The sequence below is a fragment of the Felis catus genome, chromosome A3 (assembly GCF_018350175.1).
Source record: "Felis catus isolate Fca126 chromosome A3, F.catus_Fca126_mat1.0, whole genome shotgun sequence".
Classification (NCBI taxonomy): domain Eukaryota; kingdom Metazoa; phylum Chordata; class Mammalia; order Carnivora; family Felidae; genus Felis; species Felis catus.
The window spans coordinates 121,518,448-121,530,705 of record NC_058370.1 but is presented as its reverse complement, the minus strand read 5'-3'; the positions used below and the strand labels follow the sequence as shown (position 1 = coordinate 121,530,705).

The following is a 12,258-nucleotide window of genomic DNA, read 5'->3' as shown; positions in this document are numbered from 1 at the left end:
TAAATATATGGATTAAATATTTTCACCACGATGCATCACCCTAGAGCTTAAGATTATGAACTACCTACTGAACCACTTGTTTACCTCCTATCACCTTAATTCAATCCTCCATAGAGCAGTCACAAAATACCCTCATATCACTAAAGAGTAATAAATAAATTAGCAAAAAGCTCTGAGACACTCCCATCATCAGAAAATACAAAATAAAGTTTCCTCAGGTGTTAAAAAAGAATCCTAACCATAGCTTCAGTCACACTCTGCCAACACATGCCAATAAGGACCGCGTTGGCTATTAGTAAGTTGCCAAGCAGAAGTATTGCCCTTTACATAGATGTCAACAATAGCTCAATGGCCCATCAACAAATTCTTGTGGGATGATATGGCATCTCTTCAATACTTCTAACAAATGAAAGAATAAATGTAAAAATCTTCCTTCAATTTATTTCAGAATTCCATTTCTAAAATTCTCTACTACTTCCCTTTAAACATGTTTCAATTAACCTGTATAATGTGCAAGATCGAGAAATAATGATCTAGTATTTAAAATGATTAGGATTATTAGAAATGTTCCTGAGAATCAAAATGATTATTTTTCTTTAATGAATAAGCCTATCACTTGCATGAATTTTTCAAATGCTACATTTTATAAAGCTTTAAACATTCTGTGTAAAATAAAATGTATTGCCAATTTAATAAACCAGATGGAAGATGCTCAAATAAAAAATTTCCCCCAAATTGGAAATGTAGATGTTATGATCACTCACATCAAAAGTAATATTTGCTCCTTCCCTTCCTTTAATATTTGCATATCCACCAATCCAGAACAGTTGTACAGTACAACTCCAGGACTCTCAAATTTTGACCTTTTCTGCAAACACGCACCCTCTTATCCTGGATCTTGAAAATCCAAGGATTATTGTTTTCCAAAGTTCTTGTAGAAGATTCATAAGAGAAAAACAAGCATAAATATTGGCAAAAGGAAGGAACCACACAGGAGCACAAAGGCAAGTGAGGCATTTAATTTCCACCCCCCCAAAAAGAAAAAAATTGCTACATGCCACCCAAATCAGGGATGGTATGTGGAGGACAATAACCGATGCCTTTTGTCTTTCCAATTCCCACTCTGTGCTAGTAAAACTAGGGAGAGTCAGCAGGGAGAGAATGGTGATTACATGAAAAACACTAATGAGCTTATAAAACTTACTGAGAAACCTCACAAAACTAACCACCTAATTCAGCCATGCAAGTTTACCACATGCCCAAGGAGAGATGAGAAAACATGCCTTTAAAAAAACCAAAATGTAGCGTCTCATTCTAGTACTTGTAGGTTAGGTTTTCTAGAAATAGTTGTTGAGAACATCTAGTTGCTAATAAGTATCAAAGAGTAAGGGCAAAGCAACAGAAGGTTAAGTGATAAAAACTTTATAGAGCCAGAAATTAAATAATGCAGGACTATAGGTGTTTTAACTCATTTGCAAGGCTGAACTAGAAACATAAGCATCACCAGCTCTGAAAGAGTTGAGGGTTGTTGTTTTGTTGTTTTTTTTTTCTATTTCTTTCCTCTTTTCATTCAATTCTCCCCAAAACAACAGAATGAACAGGATATTCTATTGATCTTATCTCTAAAGACTTTAGGAAAGTATCTTTATCAGTGAAATTTTAAAAAATTATATTTGAAAACCTAAAGGGGGAAAACAAGAAAGAAAAAAGTCTAAGACAAATAAAGAAAAATAAAAAGCCTTAGGCTTATCCATGAATGTATAATTACCTAATTTTACAATTAATCTGACTACATGCAATATTAATAGCCAGGGGCTATTTTCAGAATTTTTTTCCTAAGCCTTTACAGGAAAAATATCTGTAATTTCTAGAAAAATTTAAAATCACTACTAAAACAAGTTTTATTTTTAATTCCTTAGTCCATGTGATCTCAGAACATTTAAACTTTCATAATTTCTTTAAATACATAGCCAACCTGGTTCTAATTCTAATTCTCCAGCTTTTGTAATGAAAATTCAAAAAGAATGGTCTAAAAACAGTATTTTAAAATTCAGAAAAAAAGTTTAATCATATCGTGATTTTTCCATAATGTAAAAGTAGCTCTTCAGCAGTTTGCTGGTAACTTTTAAAGTTGTGGAATAACATACACTCCCTGAAATCAATTAACCAGATTCAGAGTAGAAAAATAAAGCCTAGTTTTAGTGAAGCGGCAACTGTCTTGGGAACAAGTGATGCCATTTGATAACTAGAAAAATACTCACCTATAGGGTGTCTTGGATTGGTGGATGTGCAAGGTGTAGTAGAAAACAGAAAAACTGTTATAGAGAAAAAAAGACAGTAGGCCAAATTACTGAACCAACCGTTCAAAACACCTCTGACATGACCAGCACTCTTGCACAAATAAAATGAACAAACACCAGTGTATGTGAACTGTTCATTTTGATTCTTTAAACAATATATTTTACTTCCTTCTGGCTTCTTCTTGCCCCAGACATCATGGTCCCTTGTGTAACTGTTTTAAAGGTTTATTAAAAAAAAAAAAAAAAAAAAAGTACAAACTACTTCCTATGAATATTAAAGATATGAAAGAAAAAAATCAGGCCACTGAAGTTAAAAGTATCCACACAAAGCAGCACTAATTATATAAACTGAACCTATATTTATAAAAGTTCTTATCATCTCAAAAGCTAAACTTTCAAGTCAGTATTTTAGCCAGCAAATTAAAGTATGTGGTGCATGAAATTTTACTGTATTTGAAAAATTAAGTCTATACAGCCCATAACAAGCCATTTTCTTGAGAAACTGAAAACTGGAGTAATTTTAAACACAAATGTAAATGAAGCAGAAAGCTCATGCCAGCGCAGCTTTCACTTTCCTAAAAGAAGCTCTATAAGAAAGAGAGAAACAATTCTGTCATCAATAAACTTCCAGAATTTGTCTTGGTCATGTTGTAGTACTAGGAATGTGCTAACATTGTAAAAGAGAGAGAAAAGAAAAATCTTGGGGGCTAAAATATTCTTGATTTTTATAAAAATTAGAAAGTACTATTAATATACACTATTAAAATAAGTATTTAATTCCTTAGACCATACTATCATAAATATTAATATATCTGCAATACTAATAACTTCATGTCATATCCATCACTTTACTCCATTTATATTCTATTCACCTAAGATTTATCGAGCATCTCTGTGAAAAGGAGGCAACGTCTAGGATCAGGATGCAAGAAATAAAGTGCTGAATTTCTTTAAGCATACAAATCAGCCTATTATAAAACATAACTATACTAGACTTTCTGATCGATGATTGTAATATAAAGCAACATTTTATGAAAATTAAGTCACCCAAATTCTTTTTCCGTTATTTTCATTGCCTAAAAATTTTAAGAATTTCAGTAAATGTGATATGACAAACTCTGGACCAAGATAATTTAACTTTTTTACAACTTAAGAAAAAAAAAGGTTGTTGCTATGGTAAAACACAGAAACCCATGTGCACAAACCAAGAGTACCCAAAGTATACACAGAATGCTATGGAGAAATCCAGAAACCCTTATGCATAAACACAAGAGCATCCAAAGAATACACATAGGTAAGTATGTTAATTCCTTCCTGCTACTTAACCAAAAAGGATTTTCCTTGAACATTTCCAAATACAATTTCTTTCTGGGAAAAGAAAAATACTGCAATTTTCACCAAAGGAAAAAAAAAAAAAGAAAAGACCTTATTGACCAAATTATTTGTAACAACATATAATATCCAAACTCCAAAGCTTGTGGCACACAATATATAAATTTATCAATTCAATCATTAATGAAAAAGAAAATACACTTATCACTTCTGATTTCCTAAATCAACAGTAGAAATAATATAAGTAATACATTTGAAGATGTCAGAAAAAGGGAATCATATCTGTTCTTTGGTTTTCTAGAGTGTTAATACAGATAAGTCTTTTACTACAGTTACTAACATCTCCAGCTTTGTTTTAGGTCTCAGTAACTACTTGTGAATTTTACTCAACAACCATAAATCTTCCAGGTTATCCCAGGCTTTTCCATTCTCCTTCCAGAGCTTTTGAGAGACTATAAAATACTCAGTAAGATAGATAGATAGATAGATAGATAGATAGATAGATAGATAGATAGATAGATACAGACATACACACAGACAGACAAAACCACTTTATGAATTCTGGCAATTGTTTTCAGTAATAAATGTCTAGTGTCCAGTTATCACCCAAAGTACTAAATCTCCAAGTGTGACTGATCTCTAAAGACCTAGAATAGTAACACTTGGATTGTTTAAAGCACATATTTTATATGTTTAAAGCACATATTCCTGGGGCTCACCCCAAATTTAAAGAATCAGAATTCCTGGGTGTAGAGCCAGGGAATAAGAAATTTTAATAAGCACTCCCAGAAGAGGCTTATAGCCACTAAATCTTAAGAAACAATGACAAAACCCTATAGTAAACACGAATTCCTCTACCATTTTCACACACTTTGTAATATTCATCATCAGCTGAGACAATATGAAGGAGAAAAGAAGGATTAATATATATATATATATGTTTGTATGTGGATATGTTTTAAAGAAAAGACAATTAAAAATGTATAAAGAACTATAAACTGGGCTCTTCCCCTTTCCCATCTTATCATATATATAAATACAGCCCTTTAAAAGTAATTGAAGACTTCTTTCCTTTAAGATTACTTTTCATGTTTGTGTCACACTACTAAATAATCCAACTTAATTTATATTAAGTATCTTAGAGACTAGGGAAAAGAGAAAAACACAGAAGAATAATGTGCCACAGACGAAACCACATCTATTTTGAGAAAATCCTGCCTATAGGAAGACTAGCTCTCAAGAGAAGTAAGGCAAAAGAAAAGGAATACAGAACAGAGGAATAGAAAGAAGAGGCTTTTATTCCTTCCAGCATTTTTATTTTTGTTTTTTCTTCAAATTTTTATTTAAATTTTAGTTAACATACTGTGCAATATTGGTTTCAGGAGCGGAATTCAGTGGTTCATCACTTACATACAACACCCAGTGCTCATCATAAGAATTGTCCACCCTACTTAATACCCACCACCTCTTTCCAACATTTTAGCACCTGACTAGTATGCTCTCTTACCTAGGACTTTTATGCCTTCTTCTACCCAGTTACAGATCCACAAATTAAGAAAAAACTCTTGGGGTGCCTTGGTGGCTCAGTCAGTTAAGTGTCAGACTCTGGATTTCGGTTCAGGTCACAATCTCACAGTTTGTGGGTTTGAGCCCCACATCGGGGCTCTGCACTGACAGTGAGAAGTCTGCTTGGGATTTTCTCTGCCCCCTCTTTCTGCCCCTCCCCAACTCGTGCACATGCTTGCTCTCACTCTCTCTCAAAATAAATAAATAAAAGAAAAAAAGGAAAGAAAAAAATTCCTCAGTTTTATTACATAATAGTCTCCTTTTAAATAATTTTTTAGGGGGCACCTGGGTGGCCTAGTTGGTTAAGCATCCAATTTCAGCTCAGGTCATGATCTCATGGGTTTGTAGGTTTGAGCCCCACGTCGGGCTCTCTGCTGTCAGCACAGAATCCTGCTTTGGATCCTTGTCCTTCTCTCCCCCCTCCCTTGCTCCCTCCCCCTCTCTCTTTCTCTCTTCCTCTTAAATAAAAATAAACATTTGGGGCGCCTGGGTGGCTCAGTCAGTTAAGTATCCAACTTTAGCTCAGGTCAAGATCTCACTGTTTGTGAGTTCAAGCCCCGCGTTGGGCTCTGTGCTGACAGATGAGAGCCTGGAGCTTGCTTTGGATTCTGTGGCTCCTTCTCTCTCGGTCCTTCCCCCACTCGTACTGTCTCTCTCTCTCAAAAGATGAATAAATGTAAAAAAAAAAAAATTTAATAAAAAATAAACATTTAATAAATAAATCTGGGGGAGCAACAGTAATATACTTACGATTTAAAATAACTTTAAAAATGCACTTAAGATACAAATAATCAGGGATTAATCAAGACAGTTTATCTGGTCTCTGGCCAATGTTCAGAAGTCCGAGCTTCAGCTACCATAGCTACAAAATTCTCAGTCCTGAGCGGACTAGACACCCAGGTGTGGTCACTCAAGAATAAGCATTACTTCTAACCCACAATCTTATAGGCAAAAGCAAGGAACAGAAGACTTCTTGATGTACTAAATGCAGTGTAATACAACCAAAACAATAAATGTTAAGTTTTTCTTCCTTTACGCTGCCAAGGGACATTTCTCTCCACCCTCTCCAAGAACAAAACAAAAAAGTAAAAGCCAGGTACTGAGTAAGAGACCAAAAAGTATACAGTTAGAATTCAAATTTGGCCCAATGATGCCCAGCAGAATACAAAAAAAAAAATATCCTAGGATCTCAGTAATACCAACATATGATTTACTAAAATGGATCCTAAGTATCTCCTCACCTAATACTCAATAATGGATTTATGAACATGTATATACATGTATTAGCCATAAAGAACAGCTATACACAGAATACCGTCTCACTTTGAAAATGTTCCTCTTTCAGAGTGATTTTCTTCAGTTTGCCCCATACTGTCAAATACACATGTCAAAAAAAGAAATCTAAACTGTACAGCAGAGTGTAACCTAAAATGGAAAAGTTTTATTCATTTCCCAATTCTCTAAATTCCTTCCCCAAAGCCAAAGCAATGATTATTAACAGTTTTTTAGGATATTCTCACACACGATTTATATATAAAAGCATGAATATACATTTTTAAGATTTTTTACACAAAGATTCTATTTTAATAGACCAATTTATGACTTGCTTTTTTCACAAATATCTCCTTCATCTCTCCATATCAGCCTTATGTAAATTTACCTCATTCTTGTTAATGACCTCATAATATGTAAGGATATACCATAATTTATCACAGCCCATCCACCATTAAAGGACATTTAGTTTGTTGGTCTTATTTAGTTTGGGAATTCCATACAATGCTGTGATAAATGTCCTTGTACATTCAGCAGTGACTATTAGATCTAATACATCTTTAGGAAAAATTCCTTAATGTAAAATTCCTGGAACAAAAGGAATATGTTCTCAAAATTTTTTTAAATGGTGTCAATGACTCTAAAATCATCAGGCATCATCAAGCTTTTTATTTTTACAAACCAGACAGTTGCTTCAAAATAGTATCGTGTTGCCTTTTTTAAAAATTTTTTTTAAATGTTTTTATTTCTTTTTGAGACAGAAAGAGACAGAGCATGAGCAGGGGAGGGGCAGAGAGAGAGGGAGACACAGAATCCAAAGCAGGCTCCAGGCTCCGACCTGTCAGCACAGAGCCCGACGTGGGGCTCAAACTCACAGACTGTGAGATTATGACCTGAGCCAAAGTCGGACGCTCAACCGACTGAGCCACCCAGGCGCCCCTTCTTTTCTTTTCTTTTCTTTTTAATTTTTTTAAATTCATGTTGCTTTAATTTGCATTTTCTTCAGCTGTAAGGCTAAGAATCTTTTCAAACTTTTATTGGTTGCTTTTTCTATTGTTTCCTTCCTATAAATGGCATGCTATTTCGCCAATTTTTATATTAGCGTGTCATTCTTTCTTCTTACTGATTTTAGCATATTTTTGTATATTTCAGAAACTTATCCTGGACATGTGTGTTACACACATACTTTTTCGCCAGGTTGTGTCTATTAATTTTACAAAAACAACTATTTCTGCCATGTATAATTAAAAATTTTATAAAGTCAAATTTGTTCATATCTTTATGTTTTCTGGCTGTGTTCACTGCTTAGAGACTACTTTCTCATACTCAAGATAATAAACATATTGAGCTTGTGAATTCCCCTTTTACAGTTCCATTAACAATGCAGAATTTATGTTGGGGCTACAATAAAAAGTAGAAATTCAGTTTTGTTTTTTTCTTTTTCCCCTCATTGAGTCAGTTTTCTAAGACCATTTATTAAATAATCCATCTGTTGTATGATATCAAATGTCGTCGTCATCATCATCATTTACCATCATTATATGCTAATCGTCATCAGATACTAAATTCTCATTCTATGTAGGCCTAAGGGTTAATTCTCTGGACCGTTACATGTTCTTTATTACTACATTCTGTAACGCCTTTAAAAATCTGGTAGAGCTCCTTTCATTATACTTTTTCCTCCAGAACTCTCCTTGCTATGCTCATATTCATTTTCTGAAGAATTCATTTTAGAAGAAACGCAAAGCACTTTTTTTTTTAACTTTTCCTCTTAAATTTTGGGAATATTATACTTGAGCCTGAACTTAATTTATACATTAATTTAGAAAAGAACTCACAGCTTTCCAATTTTGAGTCTTACCAGCCCTCAGCTGTGTAAGGAAGCTGCAGTAGCAGTGATAAACATAATGACAGTTAAGGGCTACAGGGTACTTACTATATACCAAACCTATTGGATGAACTGATTTTAGTAGTCACAACCACCTTATGCAGTATCATTACCTTTGTTTCATAGATAAGAAAATTAAGTCTCAAAGAAGTTAAGCAATTTGTCCAAGGCCACAACCAATAAGCCAAGTAGCTAATATTTTAATCAATTTGCAATTTGACTTGAATCCATACTTTGAACTATGGTAATTAAAAACAAGGTGTGTTTTTTTGTTTTTTCTTCTTTTAGACACTGCAAATTAATTATTTAATTTCTAGGTAAAATTAGTTGCTATTTTAATTAGGATCATTTTTTCCATTAAATTTCTAACTTGTTTCTGGGTGTATAAAAGAAAACTACTTATTTTATAATATTAACTTTGAAAGGTGTCCACCTTGCAGAATTCTCTTATTGTCCCTAATAATTTTTCAGTAAGTCCTAAAAAGTCTCCAAATATATAATCATATCACAGGCAAATATTTATAACTTCAATGTCTGTTCCAATATTTTTATCTCTCAATGTCTAACTGAGTCAATTTTGCATGCCTTAATAATGGCATATTACACTTCTGATGTGCTACTAGAATCCATTTGTAATATTTACTTTACCACCATTGCCTAAGTGTAATTAGTCTGTTTTCCTCTGTATTTCAGTTTAGCATCAAAATGATCTTATCCTTTAAGATTAAAAGAATTCACCCATGAAACTATCTGGATTTAGTGCTTTTTGATACTCAATTTCTCCTTCCACACTTAGTGTCTATTTAGATTCTCTCTCCGCTGGATTTATTTTTAATCGTACTGGGTAATTGTCTTAACTTGCATACAAACTGCAATAATTTTGTCTCACTAAAAAGGAAAAATATGAACAAACATATAAATCAACATTATTGGAAAACACTCCCAGCCAGGATGAGTTAAATGCACAAAATTTGTAGCAAATTATTTGTATATAGTTTTTATTTAAGCCATGGGTTTTGGGGGGAAAAAACTTTTAAATAGAGCTTTCTAAGTAGTGAATGATGCTAGGATGCTGACACCCAGACAACTGTAAGTAAAAGAGAAATGAAATCAATGCTGTGGACCATGAAATACATACACATATATGTTTTTTTTCTACAAGATACAGAATGGTTGTCAATTAGGTAGTATATGTGTATGTATTAAATAGTTATAAAATGTACTCAAAAACACAACATAATTATGCACAATGCTCTTTTAAGTGTTACTACTCTGGTCATGTAATCTCTAAAAGTAGGCTAAATACAGAGTTGAAAGTGGCATTCCCCTAACTTGTTCCAACATGATACACTTATAATAAATTCATAGTTATACGAACACCTCACTAGAACTCTGCACTTCACAAACCAGCACAAAGTAGTTAAAAGTCAAATATCACACACACTTGACTACCGATAGAAATATATATAATTTTTAAATTGCTATCATTTTTCTGTGTTAATTTTCCCCAACTACATACAGTAAGGCTCTAAGTACACACTGAAATCTAGAAAGACTCTGAAACCACAGTGTTGAAAAGAGGGTCAGAAGAAGGCAAAAGAAGCTTCCTTTCTATAATGCTTAATAAAACTTTAATATAAGAAACAGGATATTAAAATTTCAGAAAAGAATGAAATATGGGGGAAACAATAAGCTCACTTTTAAACATGTTATACATCAAAAGGATCCCTGGCCTTAATATTAGAATGCTAATGAGTAACCAACAAAAAGTTAATATTCGCATTACTGTTCTTTGAAAAGACTTTATAAACACTACTGAGATATAGAGATATAAACAATTAAGAAAGTTGGAAGTACTCTGATATGGTACAAACCTACCTGTGCACATGATTCTTCAGGTGTTTTGGCACTAACTGAATAAAGTGCTGGGAGATCTAGTCTGTGCACAGAGAATTTTTCTAGAGTGTGCAAAAGTGCTGGAGCTAGGTGAGAAGTTTGACCTGAGCCTCTTTCTCCAGACAGCAATAATCTTGGCCTGTAAGAGGTTGGCTGATGATATGGTGACCTGGAATACATATAAGACATGATAATTATTTCAAAATGATACACTCTGAAGATCAGTATGAAATATTAGGTAAAATATTTACACTAAATATGTAACTCCAAATTAATAGAATTTTCTCTTCTACTTCAAGTACAGTGAATAATTTTTTCATTAATTATCATTTTAAAATGTTGATCTCCCTGACAATTTTAATAACCATGATGTAAAAGTATAAAAACTCATTCTAAAACAAAGTAATAATACCTGGGTATTCATTCTATCATACCATATATATTACTTGGAAAACACTTCAGACACTAAGGAGACATAGCTATTAATTATTCAAGATAAAATGTTAAGAATCCCATTTCAACAAAGAAGTAGGTATATCTGAAGATTACCCAAAATGTAGGACTTTTTTTTAATGGTTAAAATGGTAAATTTAATGTATATTTTACCGCAATTTTTAAGATAGAAAATAAATGTAGGACTTTTTCAGTGGCAGCAAATTTTGGTTTGGGGCCAATACAAACTAAATGTCCACACCCTAATACATGACATCTAAAGACCTACAATAGAGAAAGCAAATTTAGGAAAATGTATTAAACCAAGGGGACCTTACACTCTCAAGATTCCACAACCCCATTAAAATGATGAATGAAACAAGTTTATCTATCATTATAGATAACATAGGAAATTTTAAGCAATGCAGTAAGAATAAAGCAAATAAAAACTGGAATAGAAAGAAATCAGGAAAACACTGTTACTTGTAAAGGATACGATTATGCACTAAAAAAATCCAAGAGAATCAACTAATTAATAATTGTCAGAATCTACCAAAAGTAACAAGTCAGAAAACAGAAACAGAAAAATCAAGACATAATAACACCATCAATAACCAAAATAAAGAAGGAAAGAAGATCCTTTCTTTTTTTAATGTTTATTTATTTATTTTGAGAGAGAGATAATAAGAGCAAGCGAGAAAGGGGGAGAGAGAATCCCAAGCAGGCTCCACGCTATTTGGTAAAGTGTGCTAGACCCAATTTTAGAACAGTTAAACCTGTTTCAGTAATAAGTACTTCACATAGTTTTAATTTTCTTAGCAATTCTATGAAACACATAGTTTCTTCTTATTAAACAGATGAAGAAACCAAGACTCAGAGAAGTTAGGTATGAGACTGTTACAAATGGGTGGTCAAAGAGTTCAAATCTCGGGGCGCCTGGGTGGCGCAGTCGGTTGGGCGTCCGACTTCAGCCAGGTCACGATCTCGCGGTCCGTGAGTTCGAGCCCCGCGTCGGGCTCTGGGCTGATGGCTCAGAGCCTGGAGCCTGCTTCCGATTCTGTGTCTCCCTCTCTCTGCCCCTTCCCCGTTCATGCTCTCTCTCTCTCTCTCTCTGTCCCAAAAATAAATAAAAGTTGAAAAAAAATTTTTTTTAAATAAAAAAGAGTTCAAATCTCATTCAGGTCCATATAATTGCTAAGCTGAACCACCATGCTAACATGTACACTACTTTATATTGGAATATATTACAGGGGCGCCTGTGTGGCTCAGTCAATTAAGCGTCCGACTCTTAATTTTGGCTCAGGTAACAATCTCACAGGTTCATGGGATCAAGCCCCACGTTGGGCTCCACACTAAGCATGGAGCCTGCTTGGGATTCTCTCTCTCCCTTTCTCTGCCCCTCCCTCACTTGCTCACGCTCTCTCTCTCTCAAAATAAATTTAAAAACATTAAAAAAAATCTATTACAAGAGCACCTGGGTGGCTTAGTCAGTTAAGTGTCCGACTCTTGGTTTTAGCTCAGGTCATGATCTCACAGTTGATTAGTCCAAGCCCCACATTGGGCTGTACGCTG

General features: G+C 33.8%; 1 protein-coding gene across 3 annotated transcripts in view; it reads right to left on the bottom strand.

Annotated features, from left to right (window-relative positions):
• ATAD2B (ATPase family AAA domain containing 2B) overlaps nt 1-12,258 on the bottom strand; it is a 166,189-nt gene that overhangs the window by 47,579 nt on the left and 106,352 nt on the right. For all 3 annotated transcript variants that reach the window (XM_023252067.2, XM_023252068.2, XM_045054873.1), the window contains one exon: nt 10,237-10,423. In XM_023252067.2, the coding sequence (XP_023107835.1) occupies nt 10,237-10,423 (187 nt within the window). The remainder of the gene's footprint in view (nt 1-10,236; nt 10,424-12,258) is intronic.